Source organism: Euprymna scolopes, chromosome 10 (genome assembly GCF_053919585.1).
Source record: "Euprymna scolopes isolate OS-2025 chromosome 10, ASM5391958v1, whole genome shotgun sequence".
Lineage (NCBI taxonomy): Eukaryota > Metazoa > Mollusca > Cephalopoda > Sepiida > Sepiolidae > Euprymna > Euprymna scolopes.
This window is the reverse complement of record NC_136491.1, coordinates 65,762,923-65,780,422: the sequence shown is the minus strand read 5'-3', so window position 1 is coordinate 65,780,422 and position 17,500 is coordinate 65,762,923. Positions and strand designations below refer to the sequence as shown.

The following is a 17,500-nucleotide window of genomic DNA, read 5'->3' as shown; positions in this document are numbered from 1 at the left end:
TTTGCTTCCTGCTCTCTCTTATACACACAACACATACACCATCGTTTCCTTCAAAAAGAAATCTACATTAAGAGGGAAGATGGGCTTCACATGACCATTGCTAGTAAACTGGGTCGATTTAAAAGGATACGAAAACAAAACGTATGTGTGTACAATCAAATATTTTATGACAATTCTTCTGTTGCATGCATCAGAATTGGCATAAAAGTCAGAAAATCCAGAGAGATGTAACCTTGCCCTTCCATAAGTATCTGATTACCTCACATGCGCCAGTATTCCTTTTACACCATGCAGAATTTAGTATCTGTTAAAGTCGATTTTTTTTATAAAATAAAATTGAAATTCTTTTTGTTTTATTGTAATTTTCATCACACCCAAAATAACATGTTGGCATGCTTTGGGCAGTTTTTAGAAATCTATTCCTGCCCAGGTCTTTATTTTTTTTATCCCTTTTTGCTCTTAAATCCACCCTTATCGCTTCCTCAGTCTTTTTGGCTTTACCCTGGTAACTGAGTCTGATCCATTTTCTGCAACATGGCCATATCGTCAAAGTTTTCTGCTTTGCACACATCTCCCTATACTGTCCAGATTTAATCTTTCTCTGATGTTATCAGGTTTAAAGCTGTCATTAAGACTTGCATAATACATCCATCATATATCATTTCTCTGAAAAAAAAAAAAAACCCAAAAAACTCTTGGATTTCCACAAACAGTTACAACTTGATCTCAAGCAGATGATCCAACATATTTCTTTTGATTTTACAATTCATGATAAAGAGTAGAAATTCCATTTAAATGGTCTTGTCCATATAATATTATTACAATCGATTTCCATGTTGATACGATTGCAGAAATTTTACTAAAAATCAGTTTTAATGATTTTCCATAATAAAGGACAATTTTCATTCATTTGGGCAAGTGATTTTTTATGTGCCCTTCCCAAAAAGGGGTATTCTGACAAAGCAAAAATAAAAATTGGCAACCAAGTATAGAACATCCTCAAAGCAAAAGGACATGGAACAATATTTTAATCTTATTTTCTAAAAAAGACAAAACACTCAATTTAAATGGCATTTGTTTTATTCTTTTTCTTCAAATGTATTATGTGGTGTGTATTCAAATGCATTTGTCGTTTCATTATCTCACCAAACAATGTGCGTAAATGTTTCTGCAGAAGAGAGCCATCTTTCTAATGATAATGGCAACCATTAAAGAAAACTAGTCTATAAAATGTAGCTAAGACAACAAAAAATGTTCATGCGACAGAAAACTTGATAGAATGAATGACAGATTTTGTAATTTCTAACAAAACAAAATGGGGTAAAAACAAAAACATGAATAAATATTTCATTGGTAAGAATTAATCATTTAAATTACATGCGATTGCAGCTGTTATGGGTTGGACAATCTATGTTGTTATGAGCTTTGAGGGAATATGAAAAACACTAGGCTCTTGGTATCTTTGTTGGTTAGTTCCCACCAATTCAAGGAATTTCAAGAGCCACATCTAATATCACCTGAGCCATAACACAACCTCCCCATTTTGTTCATGATCATCAGGTTTTGGTAGTTATGGTGTTCTTAGTATCTGGGACTCGAGTTTGGACAATATCAGGCAACGTTTCACAACTGCTTTCCATGCAATCCAATCAATTGATATTGGTTATATTGCATGCCGTCAAATCGCTTTTTACAAACTCAAGTCAGTTCTAACTCGATCTGTCATGCTCCATAGTGCCTGGGGTAATCAGGCATGTTATACCTGACTAGGCATTAGGAAACATGGTAGATTGAGGAACATACAGCTTTGTTTAATAATAATAAACTTGTAGATAGCATAACTTTGGCTATTAACTCAACAAGCCATAGCTAAAGCGACTCGGTATGAAAAGAGAATGAGTGGATAACAAATGTTCAGACTAAAATTTCATGTTCTAGGAATGAAAAATAAATGTTACAAGAATGGATCTGGGAGTGGATACATGGGTGGTCAGGGGGGTATTTAATGGCTTTTGTGTAAGGATAATATTTATCGCATGAATTGCTGCAACATATCAATAGGCAGTGGGAAAACGATGGTGGAATTCTTTTCAGCAGAGATAGTGCTAAGAGTTTGTAGGTAGCGCAACTGTAAGGCACACGGTGATTCGTTGATAATTTCTGAAGCTTCCTTGAGGGCCCGTGCAGCATGGTGCTCACCCTCAGCAGCAATCACCTAGTACGCAAGGAAGAGAAAAAACATTTTAATTAGATTCAAGTTTTATGTTTTGGCAAAATTAACAGCAGCAAAAAAAATAAAAATCAAGATGGCCGACTTTGACAACAATTATGAGTGAAATTGCAAAGGAAAGATTCCATTTTATCCTGCTTTTAATTTTAGAATAAGAAGATATCAATTTAAAGAAAAAAAAGTTTACATTCAGAGTAATTGCTGAAATTAGATTTACAATTTAACAAACAAAAAGTTCGAATGATCTTGATTTGATAGTTATTTCAGCATTTGCATCATAAATTGCTTTGCATCATAATTAGTTTCTTGAGCAGAATAATGGAAGAATACATAGTCAATTGCATTGAGGTTGGCATGTTACACATTTACGCTAATTGTGTTCCTTTGATGTTGTTTCTGGTAATCTGGTACTTTTGTGTTCTTAAGTGTATTCAGACTTTAGTCAAAAAATGAAGTATCAAGGTATTAAAATTCTTGCACTTGGTTTTAATGTAGTTATTAGCCAACAATTTATTTTAATCTAAATTTGCTTAAACGTTTTTATGGCAGTAAAGGAACTTGTTAATTTTTTTTAACCTGATTTTGTTGTTGGCTGTGGTGGGCTCCAGCCACTACATAACAATGCTAACAAATACTTCAATTTTAGAAACTTAGACAAATATCCACTCAGAATTAAAGTGAATGTTTTTTTATCTTTAAAAAACAAAGATATATTTTAAGGTCATGATTGAAAAAAAAAAGTCTTCTATTACATTTTCTTTCTTTGAATAGAAATATAAAAAAAAAATTTTCTTTTTTTTTCTTTCAATAATTAATTCCCACATTTCACCTTTGGTTTCTTAGTAGACTTTGTAGTGTCTAGCAGAGTTGCAAAATCTATATGCTTTGCTAAAAATATCACTTATAAATTCTGATGTACAAAGAAGGAAGTAGAGAGTGAATTCAGATCCCCATGAATGAGATATGAATTGAGGGGCATTGACAAATAAATTATTTTTGTAGATGACATTGATTTCTTTACAATAAAATGTTTTTGTTTTTTTTTTCACTTGTCTTTTTTCTTTTAAAGTGGTGACCCCTAAGTAAAAAAAAAAAAAAAAAAATCTGGCACAATTTTTTTTACATAATTCTATATGCATATTACATAGGTAGTTATTTTTTTGGTGTTTCTAAAAAAAAGGGACCAATATCAGTTTGAATATTTTGAGTTGTGATTTGTGGAGAAAACTGGCAATAGTCAAAGCAGTTTATGATTTGAAAGTCCAAAAAACAAAAAAAAAATGTTGAAAAGCACACAATACTGTGTTAGGATAAAAAAATTAAAGTTGAATATACTTACTAAAAAAACAAAGATTCATTTTGATAGATAAATTGATTCATTTTTTTTTATTTAAAGAAAATTATTCAACCAATTCTTAACAAAGCAAAAATAAAAATTGGAAGGGGGGGGGTAATTGACTCAAAACTTAAGTGAGGGAAAAAATTAAAGTTTTTATTATTTGGAGACTCTTGTTCTCATCTTGAGTTTTATTTTCATAACGTTTCAGTGAATGTAACCATCGTTCTTCTACAGGTGTAACTAGTTGAACTTGGAAATTGGCAGAGAATTTCAAAAGAAACCCTTTATTTTAATCCATGAGTGTAGCATACAAGTTGAAATTTGAATTCATGTTGTCTATCATGTTTAACCAGTCTGTTACACCACGATTAGTTTAATGCTCATTTTCAATTCATATAAATTACAGTGCTGCAAGACATAACCATTAATTAGTTGTCAAAATATCTCTAACAAAATTTGTAAAGCCAAACCTACTTTAGCTTTCGCTTCTCTGGACGCTTCTGCTTCAGCTGCCATGGCTCTTTGCAATTGCACCGGTAATCGCACATCTTTGCTGCAAAGGGTAATGCAAAACAAAAAAAAGACAATTTCAAAATGAAAAAAAGTTCATTTTATGATGAAAACAATTCTATGATATTTAACCCTTTTTGTTTAACAAAGTTACTTTTATTAACAGTTAAAAGATAATTTCATTAAAAGATAATTTTATTAAAAGATAACTTGGACAATCTCAATAAAGACTGCAGCTGTTACATTCTGATGTAAAATGATTTAACAATGATGAATACATAATGTATCAGCCATTTTTCTTATTCATATTTAAATTTTGCTTCTTAAGAATGTCCATTTCTAGCAATTAAAGAAGCCAATAAAAATATGAAATCAGTTTAAGAATTCGCAACATGAATAATGTTGTAATGAACTTACATAGCAACTCTCTCTACATTAATTCCCCAGTTCTCTGTAGCTTCATCAAGAGCTGACTGTAAATAAAAATATTTGAAATGTCTTCATTTTTAATATAACAGATATTCAATAAAAATTCACTTTTAGTTTATAATTGTAACAAATGTTTTTACACAAATGTGGTGTTCTATACAAATCTATAGATCTGCTCAATAAGAATTTATGAAAGATAGAACTCTCCTATTAAGACTATTGATTATTTCTGAAATTCAAATTTTTACCATTATGAAATTGTGTTTCTTTTGCTTGTCTTTTTAAGTTGAATCACAAAAAAAAAAAAACATTTTCGAAACGCAGTGGTTTTCAGTTTGTAAGTTAGACATGTTTTTCATTTTTTTAAAATATTGCGGATAACTAAACAAAAAACTCAAGAACTCCTCCCCACCAAATCAAAAAACATATTTTCAAAATAGATTGATTAGAGGAACACATCAGTTTTTCTGTTGAAGAAACTCTTGCTTTCCTTATTTTGTCCTTTAGTTTTCACTCGGCATTAAATAACCCGAAAAGGGTTGATATGCCGTAAAACAAAAACAACCAACTAAAATTAGTTTTCACATTCCAGGAGCGATGAATTGCAGTTTTCTGGGTCAGAATCTATTCCATCTAACACTTATCATTAGCAAGATTTTGACTTTGAAGTGACAACTTTTTTTTAGCTCCTTCCTCAAGTGGCTTCATGCCTTGTCTGGAGCGATTTCCATAAAAAAAAAAAATTGTTTAAAGATTTTGCTTTCAAGTTGTTTTTTCAGAACATTTTGCCATAAAAGCCATTGAAAAAAAAAAACAAAGATATGGATCATGTAGGTGGATCACATTGATCCATTATGACTAACCATGGACAAAGCTGCCTTATCTGATTGGCAAAGTTGAGAATTTTCAAATGAGAAAAAAAAATAATCTTTTCATTTTATTTATAGTTTCGAATAAAAAGCTTTTCATTTTGGCAGTTTAAATGCCTCTACAAGAAACAACATTTACAAAAAAATAGAACTCTTCTATTGAGTCTTTAGTGATTATCTTTGAAATTCAAATTTCTAACAAACTCCATGTCACAATTTAACTGGAATAAAAAAGAATTTTAAAATAGTTCTTAAAACAAAAAAATTGTTTTTGATTATTCTTTTGTAAAAAAATTATTTGACTTCAGCTTATTGACAAACATTTTCAAAATCACAAATGTAGTCTCAGATTTCCGAGTTGAATAGAATACAAAAGAAATCCAAATTATATATCTGTGGGATCCAGATGCAAAGCTCAATTCGAACAAGTTGGGTTATTACATGTTTAGATGTTTTGTTAGATGCCATATTAGGCGCTTTTAGGTCATTTTTTGGTAAAAGCTGTTTTCTAAACAGTCTGTAAATGATAGTTTCTATCCATCTGGACAGCATTGTTAGTTAACAAATCTAATTGGCTGCATCCGGAAAATTCTTACAAGAGCGGTAATATATACAAAATGATTCTTTTAAAGATAAAGGTACAAAATCAAACAGCTTAGATTTCGTTTATTTAAATATATATTTCTATATAAAATTGCAGTCTTACATTTTGATAGAGATGATAAACTTTATGTAATTATACTGTTGTCATTTAAAAAACTTTATTCAATTATATTGTTGTCATTTTAAAAAATTAAGTTATTCATAAACCAAAACTTCAATGTAAAAAAAAAAGAATTCAATGAAAAAAAAAACATGAAATTCAACCAAAAATATTGAAAAACAAAAACCATTTTTATCTAACCTGCATTCCTTGGCTGACAGCTTCTCTGTCTGCAAGAATTTCTGATAAATTTTTTGTGCCCAGCATATTTCGCAATGTTGTTTGAGCCAAAAGACGTGTGGAATGATGTGCATTTTCCACATTGGCCACCGAAATTGTTGGATTCGACACTCGGTAATAAACAACTGCATCAACAGAAACTGTTACACTGTCACGACTCAAAACCTAACAACCAAAGAACACACATCAAACAAATCTTAAATTCAATTCACGTATATTTTTAACAAAGAAAAGAAAAAAAAAAGTGAAAGATTTTTTTATGAAATGTACCTTTTTTACAGTAGAAAATTTTTTAATTTAATATAACACAACTTTTTTTTTTTTCTACTTTGTATTTTTTTATAAAAATAATAAACTACAACTAGTGTTGGGGTTGCTTTTTCTAAGACGTGAGGTTTCGGATCACATGATGATGGGATACTTAACCATTAGTTGATTTAGTCATGTGATCACCTACATAAAAGATGTCTTTTCAGTATCCCCAAAACAACTACATCATTTGTCAACTGTTCCTATTTTGTCTAAACGTGGTCAGTCTTTTCATCATCCATTTTGTTGACATGCTTCTACACACATTTAAGTCTGTCTTTCATTATAGCAACAAATTAGAAAGGTGGACATGTGTACATATTTTGTGCATTGCTTTAGAGCACAAAATAAATCAGTTATAAAAAGATGCAATTTGAAACATTGTGCCTAGTGCGTAGTTAGCATTTTTGTTTTTTTTGTGTGTTGCTTTCAACATTTGAGGACTTTTTGTATAAAATGTCACTTTGTGTGCAGTTTTTCATCTGACAATAATACTCTGACAACAGGATTTTTTTTTTTATTTGTTTCTTCTATAAACACAGGTTAGCTTTCCTTACCTTGAATACTAACAGTAAATCACAATATGACATAACTGATCTGTCAAATTATTTATGATTATTACAAGTTTTGAAAATAACTAACAGTTAGAATATTGAGCTTCATTTCGCTCTGGAATTTGATTTTATAAGAATCACTCTAACCTATTAAATTTTTTATATTGTTAAATTATATTTATAAATGAAAATGCTAAATAGTAAAAGATATTTAAATTCACAGGTCAACATTAACACAGACAGGAAATCTGGATCAAGAGGGTCAATGTATATAAGCAGATTTCATCTCAACTTGCTGTGTGCTGGAAATGAATGTAACATCACATGGTTCAAAGAGAGAGTGAGCAAGAGAAGTAGGAAGTTTGTTGGAAAGCTTTGAGCCCCCCCCCCTTATCTCTGCATTTGTTTCCAGTCGTCCTGTTCATAAACTTCACTTGCCACTGGTATATAACAATGTTGACTTAGGAGAGGTGTGGTTAGAGATTGCATACCTCCTGCCACAATAATTTCACGTGCAGGCACCCCTTCATGGGTATCCATAGGCTGTCAAAGACTGAAGGAGCCTCTGTGTGTATGTGTGAGCAAACAGTACATGTAAAGAAATGACTTAAAAATCGATTGTAAACTCAATGGTCAAGGATGCTAGATGTCTGTAGCCCAAGAATGACCCCTCTCTTGAAAAGCAGAAAAGAAGGTAACATCAATAGCTTAATAGATGGTCCTTCTCCAAATTCAGAATATTCTTTGCTTTAGTTGCTATGAAGTATTAATTTCAGTGAGAATTGTTCCTACAAAGATGATTGAAGATCACGTGTTTTAGTCACAAGAGGAGTGGTAGACACAATGTATGATTAAATTGTGCTGTTATGAATAATTGTTGATTTGCATTCTATAACATGCAGATCACAATCAAATAAAATGCAAGACATTAGAGATTAGGTACATGCAACAATACACACACACACACACACACACACACACACACACACAGAGGGTGTCTAAAAAAATGTACTTACACTTTAACTGTTAGTGTTGTCTGAACAATACTAATCATCAATTTGAACATTTCCCAATATGATTCTTCAATTATATTTGATTTTTGTATTCCAAGCTATTTCATTTCACTATGTTCATAAATAAAAGTTTTCTCGTCATTCGAAGTGTGAGTACAATTTTTACATTTTTTGAGGCACCCTGTACCTTTTTTCTTAAATTTAGATTAAAAGAATGTTGGTAAATTTCGATCTATTTCTATTTTTCCTATTTTATTTTTTATAAAGTTGTGTGTGCATGATATAAATTCAGGTTTGAGGTTTTTATATGTGGTAAATCTAAGGTGTGAAGTACGGATCTGTATGAGTGTGTTAGAAAAATTATTAAAAGTTAGAAAAGCATTTATTGCAAGGCATGAAAATGGTTAAACAAAATATTTTTTTCATTAACTTTAAAAATTAAGGTACAGGATTTAATTTAAATTTGATCAATTTTCAAAGTGCACTTTTATAAACTTTACAAAATAAGGTATAAGAATTTAATTTAAATTGAATCTAAAAATTACCTTGGATTTATTTTACATTTTATTTTATTTTTTTAAATTGAATGCATCTATTATTCAGCAATTTATGACATAGATATAAATAGATAAACATTTTTAAAAAGTGCAGTATTCTTCGACTTGTATCTGCAGGTATGTACATGATAAATTCAGCTTAGCTAAAATTTTGTACCAGTTAATTTTGCAAAAATGTCCTCAGGCACTGGAAGTGAAAGGTGTGTACTTTAAAACAATCATTTAAGGCAGTTGGAAAATCTCGTTTTTTTTTTTTTTTGAAAAGCTGGATCTGAATATTTGACTTTTGAGAGAACACTCCATTTTTCAAGTTGCTCTGATTCGTTACTTATTAGTTCCAATGCATATTTCGATAAATTTGAAGAGTTTGTAGCACAAATTTTTTCTCTTCATGTCTTTCCAACAAATGAAATATGAATTCACATTCAAAATTCTTTGTCTTTTTCTGACATTCCTATTGCAACATTATTCATTTTTCTTTCAAAGTAAATCACTTCCAATGTTAGCATTTAACTTTTCTATTATTTGACATTGACTTTTACATTACGTTTCTGACATTCAATCGATTTCATATCAATATTTATGCGGCTGATTGATTTAAAAAAATGTCTTTTCTGCTGTTTTATACCTTATTTCTGCAAAAAAAACAACTTGTATCATGGAAAATATTATTCACTTTTAAAATGAAGCTAACCAAAAGGCAGATTTGGTTTTGAAAAATTTTCAATGTTCTGCTATTGTACATATATATATATTATTCCTTAATTGGAATTCATTTTTGAGATGAGCACTATATATTAATTTATTTTTACTTCGGACCACCATCCTCATCTTTATTAGTTGTTGTTTTTGATCTTTTATTGGTTTTGTTTATTCACAACGTTTCGGTTAACTATTCCTCTGGCCTTCGTCAGGTGGTAACCGCGACGGATGAGCATTGTCTGAAGATAGCGGTTTCAATCCCACCCAAAAAGCGTGCCAGAGGTTGGCCAAAATGTGGTGAGACGACAACAACTACGGATGGCAGTGATGGCTGAGAATGCAGTTAGGAGATTCAAAGTTCCTATCCGTCGCGGTTACTACCTGACGAAGGCCAGAGGAATAGTTGGCCGAAACATTGTGAATAAACAAAACCAATAAAAGATCAAAAACAACAACTAATAAAGATGAGAATGGTGGTCCAAAGTAAAAATAAATTAGTTCTGCTATTATATTTTAGGATAAACAACATGTATGTGTAAACAATTGTCTTTTACTTCAATTCATGTGCTATCATGTTCCAAGTTTAACATTCTGACAATGACTTGTTCTCACTTGCGAAAAAATGTTTTGATCTTTATTAACAGTTCTTGAGCAAAAATGAAACGTGTCAGTTCATGTCACAAAAAAAAAGGTTTACAATTCTGATTTACATTTTCAGCAAATGTGACAAAAGTAATCATTGTCACCTTTTACTTGCATTTATTTGTATTGAATATGGAAAAATACTGCAGAAAATACTTTTTCTATGAAAAAAAATAAATTTTTTAAAACTTTTACAAAATACAAAATATCTACATTTATTATTTTTATGTGCGTTGAATTTTTGAAAAAAATAATCCTAATTTTTTGTTTGTTTGTTCTCTTTTCACTTTCTCTCTTTTAAGATATGACTGAAACATAATATCTTCTGGGTAATATTTTAATTTATAGAATTTGCAATAACTTCAACTATGAGAAAAGCTTCAATTTTCTTCTTTTGCTTTTTGTTGTTATTTTTTGCTAACACTTCTAAGTAGACTGTGGCATAAAATACTCTCTTATATTTTATCAAATTGGATTTCTTGTGCTGGGTTCATTTTCCTTGTATTTTGATTTTCTGCTAAGAACGTTGTTATTAGTCTATTTGAACACTTCATGACAAAAACAATTAAAAATTTTTATAGTTATCATACAAAATAAACCATCAATTTTAGATATTTTCAGAGAAAGTCAACAAAAATCTTGGTACTCTTACATAACTTGACTCTAATTCTCGTGAATTCCTGTCAAGCATGGATTGGGTGAGATTGGCAATCATCGGTGTCAGCCGAGCATTGTTGAAAAATGTTGGAACGCTAACTCGACTTTTTATTTTATTTATTTAATTTTTTTTCTGTTATGTTTTTAGTAATTTTTAAGGTGATATTAAGGGGGCAGAGGTGATTTTTTATTTTCTGATTAGTTACTTATTTATTATTATTTTTTTTTAATTGAATTTTTGGGAGTTTGTAATCAATGAAAAAGCGCTATCTAAATGGAAGCAGACAACATTTGAATTGAAAGAAAGCGAAAGAAAAGCTGACAAACAAATATATTTTCAAACTCGCCAAACAGAAAAAATGACGGGCAAGAAAATAAATCTATACATGTTAGAAAAAGAAATGAAAACATCAATGCAGATAATTTCATATTGTCAGGAGAAGAAATTGCTATCCCCAATAAATGAGGTGCAAAAACACAAATGTTTACTTAAAAAAAGATTGTGTGTAAAGGATGGTTTCTCCTGGAGATGTACAAATGGACAGTGCCACCAAAAGAACTTGACTGAATAACAAGTCTTGAAAAAAAAAAAAAATATGGTTACAAAAAAGAAAAGAAAAAAAAAAAAAAAAAAAACTTGTACTTACACCTAACACTTATACGGTTAAAAAAATCTTTTTAAAAAAAAACTTTCTGTTGATAAATATTTTGGAAGAAAAAAAAAATAAAATAATTAAATACTAAAATGAAATAAACATATTTTCATTTTTCAAGGTAGTTTTTTGTTATTTTTGATTATTTGTATTTTTGGTATTTTTTCCGGTTTGTTTTGTTTTTTTCATTAGTCTGCGTCTGTTACGACGCGCTCGGCTGACACCGATAATTGCCGGTTTCGCCTGATCCATGCTTGATGGGAATTTATGAGAATTCGGGTCAAATGATGCAAGAGTACCAAAATCTTTAAAGAAAAACTCCAAAGAAAATGCTTGAATCAACGTTTTTCTTTTTTTTTTTTAATGTGTGTGCATGTGTGTGGGGGGGTCCTCTCTAAAGAAAAGAATCTAGTCTACTGCTTAAAGAGCCAGCAATTTTATATCATGGTGAGTTTTATTAATTATTAACCACCAACAAAAAATGAATAATTTCAAGTTAAACAATACAAAATAAGTTTCTAGAAGGTGATAGACTTATAAATGATGATAACTTCTTGTTTAATATTGAAGCACAGAACCTGTCAGATATTCATTCATCCCAGAACCTGTCAGATATTCATTCATCCAATTGAAGTTGAACACATCAATTATTTCTATAAAAAAACCTTAGGTAACTCATTGCAGATTGGATATACGGAATCACATGTTAACAATTCAAAAAGAAAAAAAACATTGAAGTTTTATCACATAAATAATAAACAAATATGTGTGAACATTTCTTGATGAATATTTGTTAACATTTGGGTCTTTGGATAAAACAAACTTTGGTTTTCAAAAAGATGAGGCGTGTATTTCTTACTTACCTCTTGAGGGGGAACATCAAAAGATAATGTCCTCAGATCAACTTTTGTATAGCTTTCAATGCAGGGGAGCACAAAAAATATACCTAAATAAAAAGATATTTTTTTAAAGACAAAGTTGAAAATGAAAAAAAAAAGATTAATGAGTCAAGTTTTTTGGTGTATTTTTAATGTAAATTTATAATGAAATCTTCATTATAATCTTTGACTGGAAATTCTAGATGTCCAGTCTTTCCCTCAGTTATGCTCAGCTGATCAACACAATCGATTGCATCTGTCCATTTTCGCAGCCACTCTCAGCTGATAGCCGGAAACAAACAACTGTCATGGCAGCATCCCATCTAGTGAATTCAATAGATTTGATGATCTCTCTATTCTAGCCTACTAATACTTTCTCATCATTTTTCCTTTGGTAAATCATTCTTTAACATTCTCTGGGGTCATTGCTGTTGGGGGTAGTTTATAGATGATGGATGAGTGTGGTTATGGGGGCACTGCATTATTTCATGCAGTAGATCTTAGGCATCCCGCTCTAGTCTTCAGAGCATATACAAGACATGGTATTACCAAATTGCCATTTTAGCATTGGTCAGGCTCAATGTTGCTGAACTTTGGTGATTTAATAGGAACTGGTTATGCTGTGTATGCTCTTCCAACAAAACAGCCAAAAAAATATTTCTATGAAATTTTCATTTAGTGTAAGTATTCATTTGCAATTATTTCAGTCCTTTCTGAATAAATTCATTTTTAAACAAAATATTTTTAGACCAACTTATTGATAATATTATCTGCAATCCTCAGAAGCAGATTACAATTTAACTGGAAAGCAAAACTGATTCTAATTTAATGAAATTGATAAAAAATTAAAATCGAACCTGGTCCTTTGGCACCACCAGACAACAGTCTTCCTAATCGAAAAATGACAGCTCTTTCATATTCTTGAACAACCTGTAAAAATTGAAGCAATTCACAGGAAAATATCTTTAAAAAATATTTGTATAACGTGATCAGAGTTTTGATTAAAATTATATTTTTAAATTGATTTTTAATAGAGAAAGGTAGTTTGCTTGAAGCATTACTGGTAAATAGATATGAAAGAGTATAAGAAGGCTATAGCAATGCATGGTACGAGCTGTTGTATTGGTGTGACGTATAAACAAAAATGAACAAACGGAAGAAGGTCTTATTGGTTTTGTTATTTTATTTAATTCCGTATATCCATTTATTTTACAAGATAATCACAATACAAATCAGTAAATATGAACTTACTGTTTGATGTAATCTGGATGGTAGAGGTCTTAATATTTTGAGATAATATTCCTTTTTCAAAAGAAAAGGGACCAAAGAATATCTTTAAAAAGGAAAAACATTGAAATATTCTAAGGCTGGGACCCATTATTATGACTCCATCTTTCATTTTTCACGTGGAGAAATTGTACATTAAATTGCAACCATGTGAGCAGCGAAACTAATACATTCTTCATCGGTCATTGTTTTTTCTCATTTTCAGACTCATGCTGCCATTGCATATATATTTTTGTTTTTCTCATTTAGATATTTTATTGAGATGAATATTAGACATAAATAATTTAAATACATAAAAAGTTAATTAAATATTAACAACCTTCAACCATTATGGCAACCAGTTTCTGCTGGAAGTATTTTAATGTCAATCTCAAGAATAAGAATACAGCTGTCTGCAAGTTATGTCAAACCACGATATCAAAGGGTGGCAAATCAGCAAAAATTTTTACAATTAATGTTAAATTATCTTAGAAATGTTATTCTAGAAGAAGCAAAAGTTGCTGATAAGGAAAAGAAACACAATGAATATTCAGGAACAAGTGGTAGCAACTGAGTAGTAACAGAGTACAAAATAGACTTTGTGGCTTAGTGGGGGATGCCCTTTTCTCTACCCTGCAACCTCTCTCCCACAGAAGAGATGTTGCGAGCCTGTCCTTGTTTTATCGTTATTTCCATGGCAGATGCTCGTCTGAACTCCAATCTCTGGTCCCCCCTTGCCAATCTTTCACGAAAAACACCCGTCTAGCTGAATCCACTGTGAAAAATTTCCCCCACTGTGCCTAAATCAAAATGCGGATTCCATGAATAAAGCTTCTTTCTTAGAACTGCACGCATGTGGAACTCTGTTCCGTCTGCCTGCTTCCCTCCGGACTACAACTTGGATGTCTTCAAGTCCAATGTTAACAAATTCCTAATGAACCGCCCCCTTAAGTAAACACTTCAGCAAATCTCCTCACTAACTTAATGTACTTGCAATAACCCTTATCCCTGAGTGGCTTCCGGGCCTTGATAAGTGGTGATCACTGTGTAAAAAAAAAAAAAACAAAAAAAAACAAACAAACTGCGATCCTCCAGCAAAACACCAAACTACTATAGAAATAATATTGGCCAAGAAAAAAATTGGGATATTAATGATCACAGGTCAAAAGAAATCCATATGATTGCTGTTGATATTCAATCATATTCTGTAACATCTGACATTGGATTTAATAGGCTTGTTGTAAAACTGTGTTCAAAGTACAGCATTCCATCAAAAAAGCACTTCACTGCAAAATAAGTTTTGATATATTTACAAACGTAAAACCAAAATTCAAAAGTCTCTTGATGAAATTAGCAATATTTCTTTCACTACAGACATTTGCACATTTGCTACAGATAATGCTCCCTTTCTGAGTTTGACAGGTCATTGGTTTTCAAACGACTTGAACAGTGCAAAGTTGTGCTTAGAGTTGTTTCATTCCCTGATTCACACACAGGTGCAAGAATAAGTGAAGAATTGCACAATGTTCTGGATGAGTATAAAATCTTCAAATTTTTCTTAGTCTTGCAGGATTCAGGAACAAATGTGGTTGCTGGTGTCAAGGAATGTGGTTTAGAATCACTATCATGCTTCATACATATACATTGCAACTCTCAATAAATGACTCATTATTTTCCAAACAGGTTATTAAGACACTCCTCCTGGAAACATTACAACTAACAGAAATATAGTTTCTCACTTTAATCACTCTCCATTAGCAATTAGCAAATTAACTGAAATACAGGATCAGCTTAATTTGGAAAAACAAGCATTCAAGATGTGATTACATGGTGGAATTCAACATATTATATGATAAAAAGAAATTTAGAACAACAAAATGCTCTTAATGCTGCTGATAACAAGATTCCTACCATAACAACCTACCAATGGGAATTTGTTCAAAAAATTGTCCAGTTACTGAGTCCATTTGAAAAAATCACTAAAGAAGCAAGTCACAGAACTTCAACCATATCGATGATAAAATCTACAACTTTAGCTTTGAAGTTATTTCTTTCAAAAAGCCTTCAATCTAATTCTGATATTTGTGACTTTAGTGGAATCCTTACCATTGTTGAAAAATTCAATAAATCAATGGAAACAAGATTTTCATCTTATCTAAATGATAAAAAACTTATATACTTTCCTAGATCCAAGATTCAGATATAAATTCAAAAGAATTACATAAAAAACACTAAGAATTGGATTCTACATCTTCTACTTTCTTCTGATGATAATGAAGCAGAATCGGCAGGATACACTTCTTCAAGCTTTGTTGAGGGCCAAGAAGATCAAAGTAAAAACTGAATCTCTTTCAATCCTGATAAATTAGTTTAAAATAAGTCTATAGTAGCAACTCAAAACTTAGAACAGGCAGAAGCTGAGTTAAACCTGGAGAACACAGTTACAAAAGAAATACAAGAATCACAATCTAAACTCAAAAAGAGTAAATGCACAAAAGAACTTGATCATTACATAGCCTTACAACTACTCGCAAGAGGTGATGATCCATTTCAGTGGTGGAAGAAGGCACTGGAGATCTTACCACTGCTAAGTAAACTGGTTTCAAAATATTTAAGCGCACCACCTTCATCTTGGAGGGTGAGAGGCTCTTTAGTACAGGTAGTATGAACCTATGAGGAACAGGCTGCATCATGAGAATAGAGAAAGTCTAATGTTTCTACAGTACAACTTAAAACTTAAAAGTATTCAACTTGAAATATTGAGGAGACTATAAGAACAGAGGAGGTAGGCAGCAAAAATAGATGAGAAAGTAGAGCAGCAGCAAGTGTAGAACTTCAGTTTATAGTTATTCATTTAAAGAATTACAATTTTTATTTTGTAGTTCGTTTGTAATTTCTTTTTTCTTATCTAATTGTGTAATTATATTTATTCAAGAATTGGAAATTGTATTTTGTAATTTTATTTAATAAATCCATAATAGTGGCCAAACACTTAAAAAATGTTAATTTAAATTAGCAGTTACTATGTTAATGTGTCCAAGCTATCTGACGAGTCACTTGCCAATGATGAATGGTTTAAATTTAATAGGAAAGTGATTAATTGGATGATTAATTACTTTTCTCTTTCTTATTAAATTTAATATGCCTTTTAAACTTACCTGCTCTATCCAAAATATTGAGCACTCTGGATTGACTAACATAGTCCTTAACATATATGATAATGTACTATTCTTATTTTGGCTCACAGGAAACAAAGGATTTTGTTTAGTATGGAAAAAACACTCCCAACAAAAACTGGCACAGTTAACCCTTTACTAAATGAATATAAACAGTTTATTGTAAATATCCTTAAAAAAAAAAAGTTTTAAACCATTACGTTAAAAAAAATATTTGTGATTTATGTAAGTAATATTCACTTATTAATAATCAGATCTTTAAATCAACCCCAATAAAAAAATTGCGTCTAATTATTTGGTTTTATTGTTAATTTTTGCAAACTGCCTTCGTGGGAAACCAAGTAAATAATACAAAGGACAAAATAAAAACATTTAAATTTCAAATTAAATAAAAAGAAAAAAAAAAACAAACAACAAAAAAAATCCTTTAACCCCATTTAAATGCAAAAGCATAACGGTTTTAACTTTGTGGTCATCAGCACGGTTCGTAAACTACAGAAGTTTTTCTTTAACAAAAATATGTGCTGATCACTTATGGTATTTTTTTTTTTTACAAAGGAGTGACTACTTATGAAGGCCCAGAGACCACTCGAGGATAAGAGTTAATGAGTGTCAATGGGAAAATGTAGTAATCGTTAGTTGTGGGAATTTAGTAAATTGGGTTAGGGGGAATAACTCATCAAGAACTTGTTTACGTTGAATTTGAAGACAACCATATTGTAGTCAGCTGGGTAGCAGGAAAACAGAAGATAGTTAAATATGTGTTCAATTCT

At 30.9% G+C, this 17,500-nt stretch overlaps 1 protein-coding gene across 3 annotated transcripts in view; it reads right to left on the bottom strand.

The window, feature by feature from the left end:
* Positions 1-1,062: 1,062 nt before the first annotated feature.
* LOC145286034 (band 7 protein AGAP004871-like) overlaps positions 1,063-17,500 on the bottom strand; it is a 139,422-nt gene continuing 122,984 nt past the window's right edge. For all 3 annotated transcript variants that reach the window (XM_080134656.1, XM_080134658.1, XM_080134657.1), the window contains exons 3-8: positions 13,143-13,215; positions 12,271-12,353; positions 6,282-6,485; positions 4,497-4,552; positions 4,044-4,122; positions 1,063-2,215 (exon numbers count right to left, since the gene is read on the bottom strand). In XM_080134656.1, coding sequence (XP_079990782.1) covers positions 2,030-2,215; positions 4,044-4,122; positions 4,497-4,552; positions 6,282-6,485; positions 12,271-12,353; positions 13,143-13,215 — 681 coding nt within the window. In that variant the 3' untranslated portion in view covers positions 1,063-2,029. The remainder of the gene's footprint in view (positions 2,216-4,043; positions 4,123-4,496; positions 4,553-6,281; positions 6,486-12,270; positions 12,354-13,142; positions 13,216-17,500) is intronic.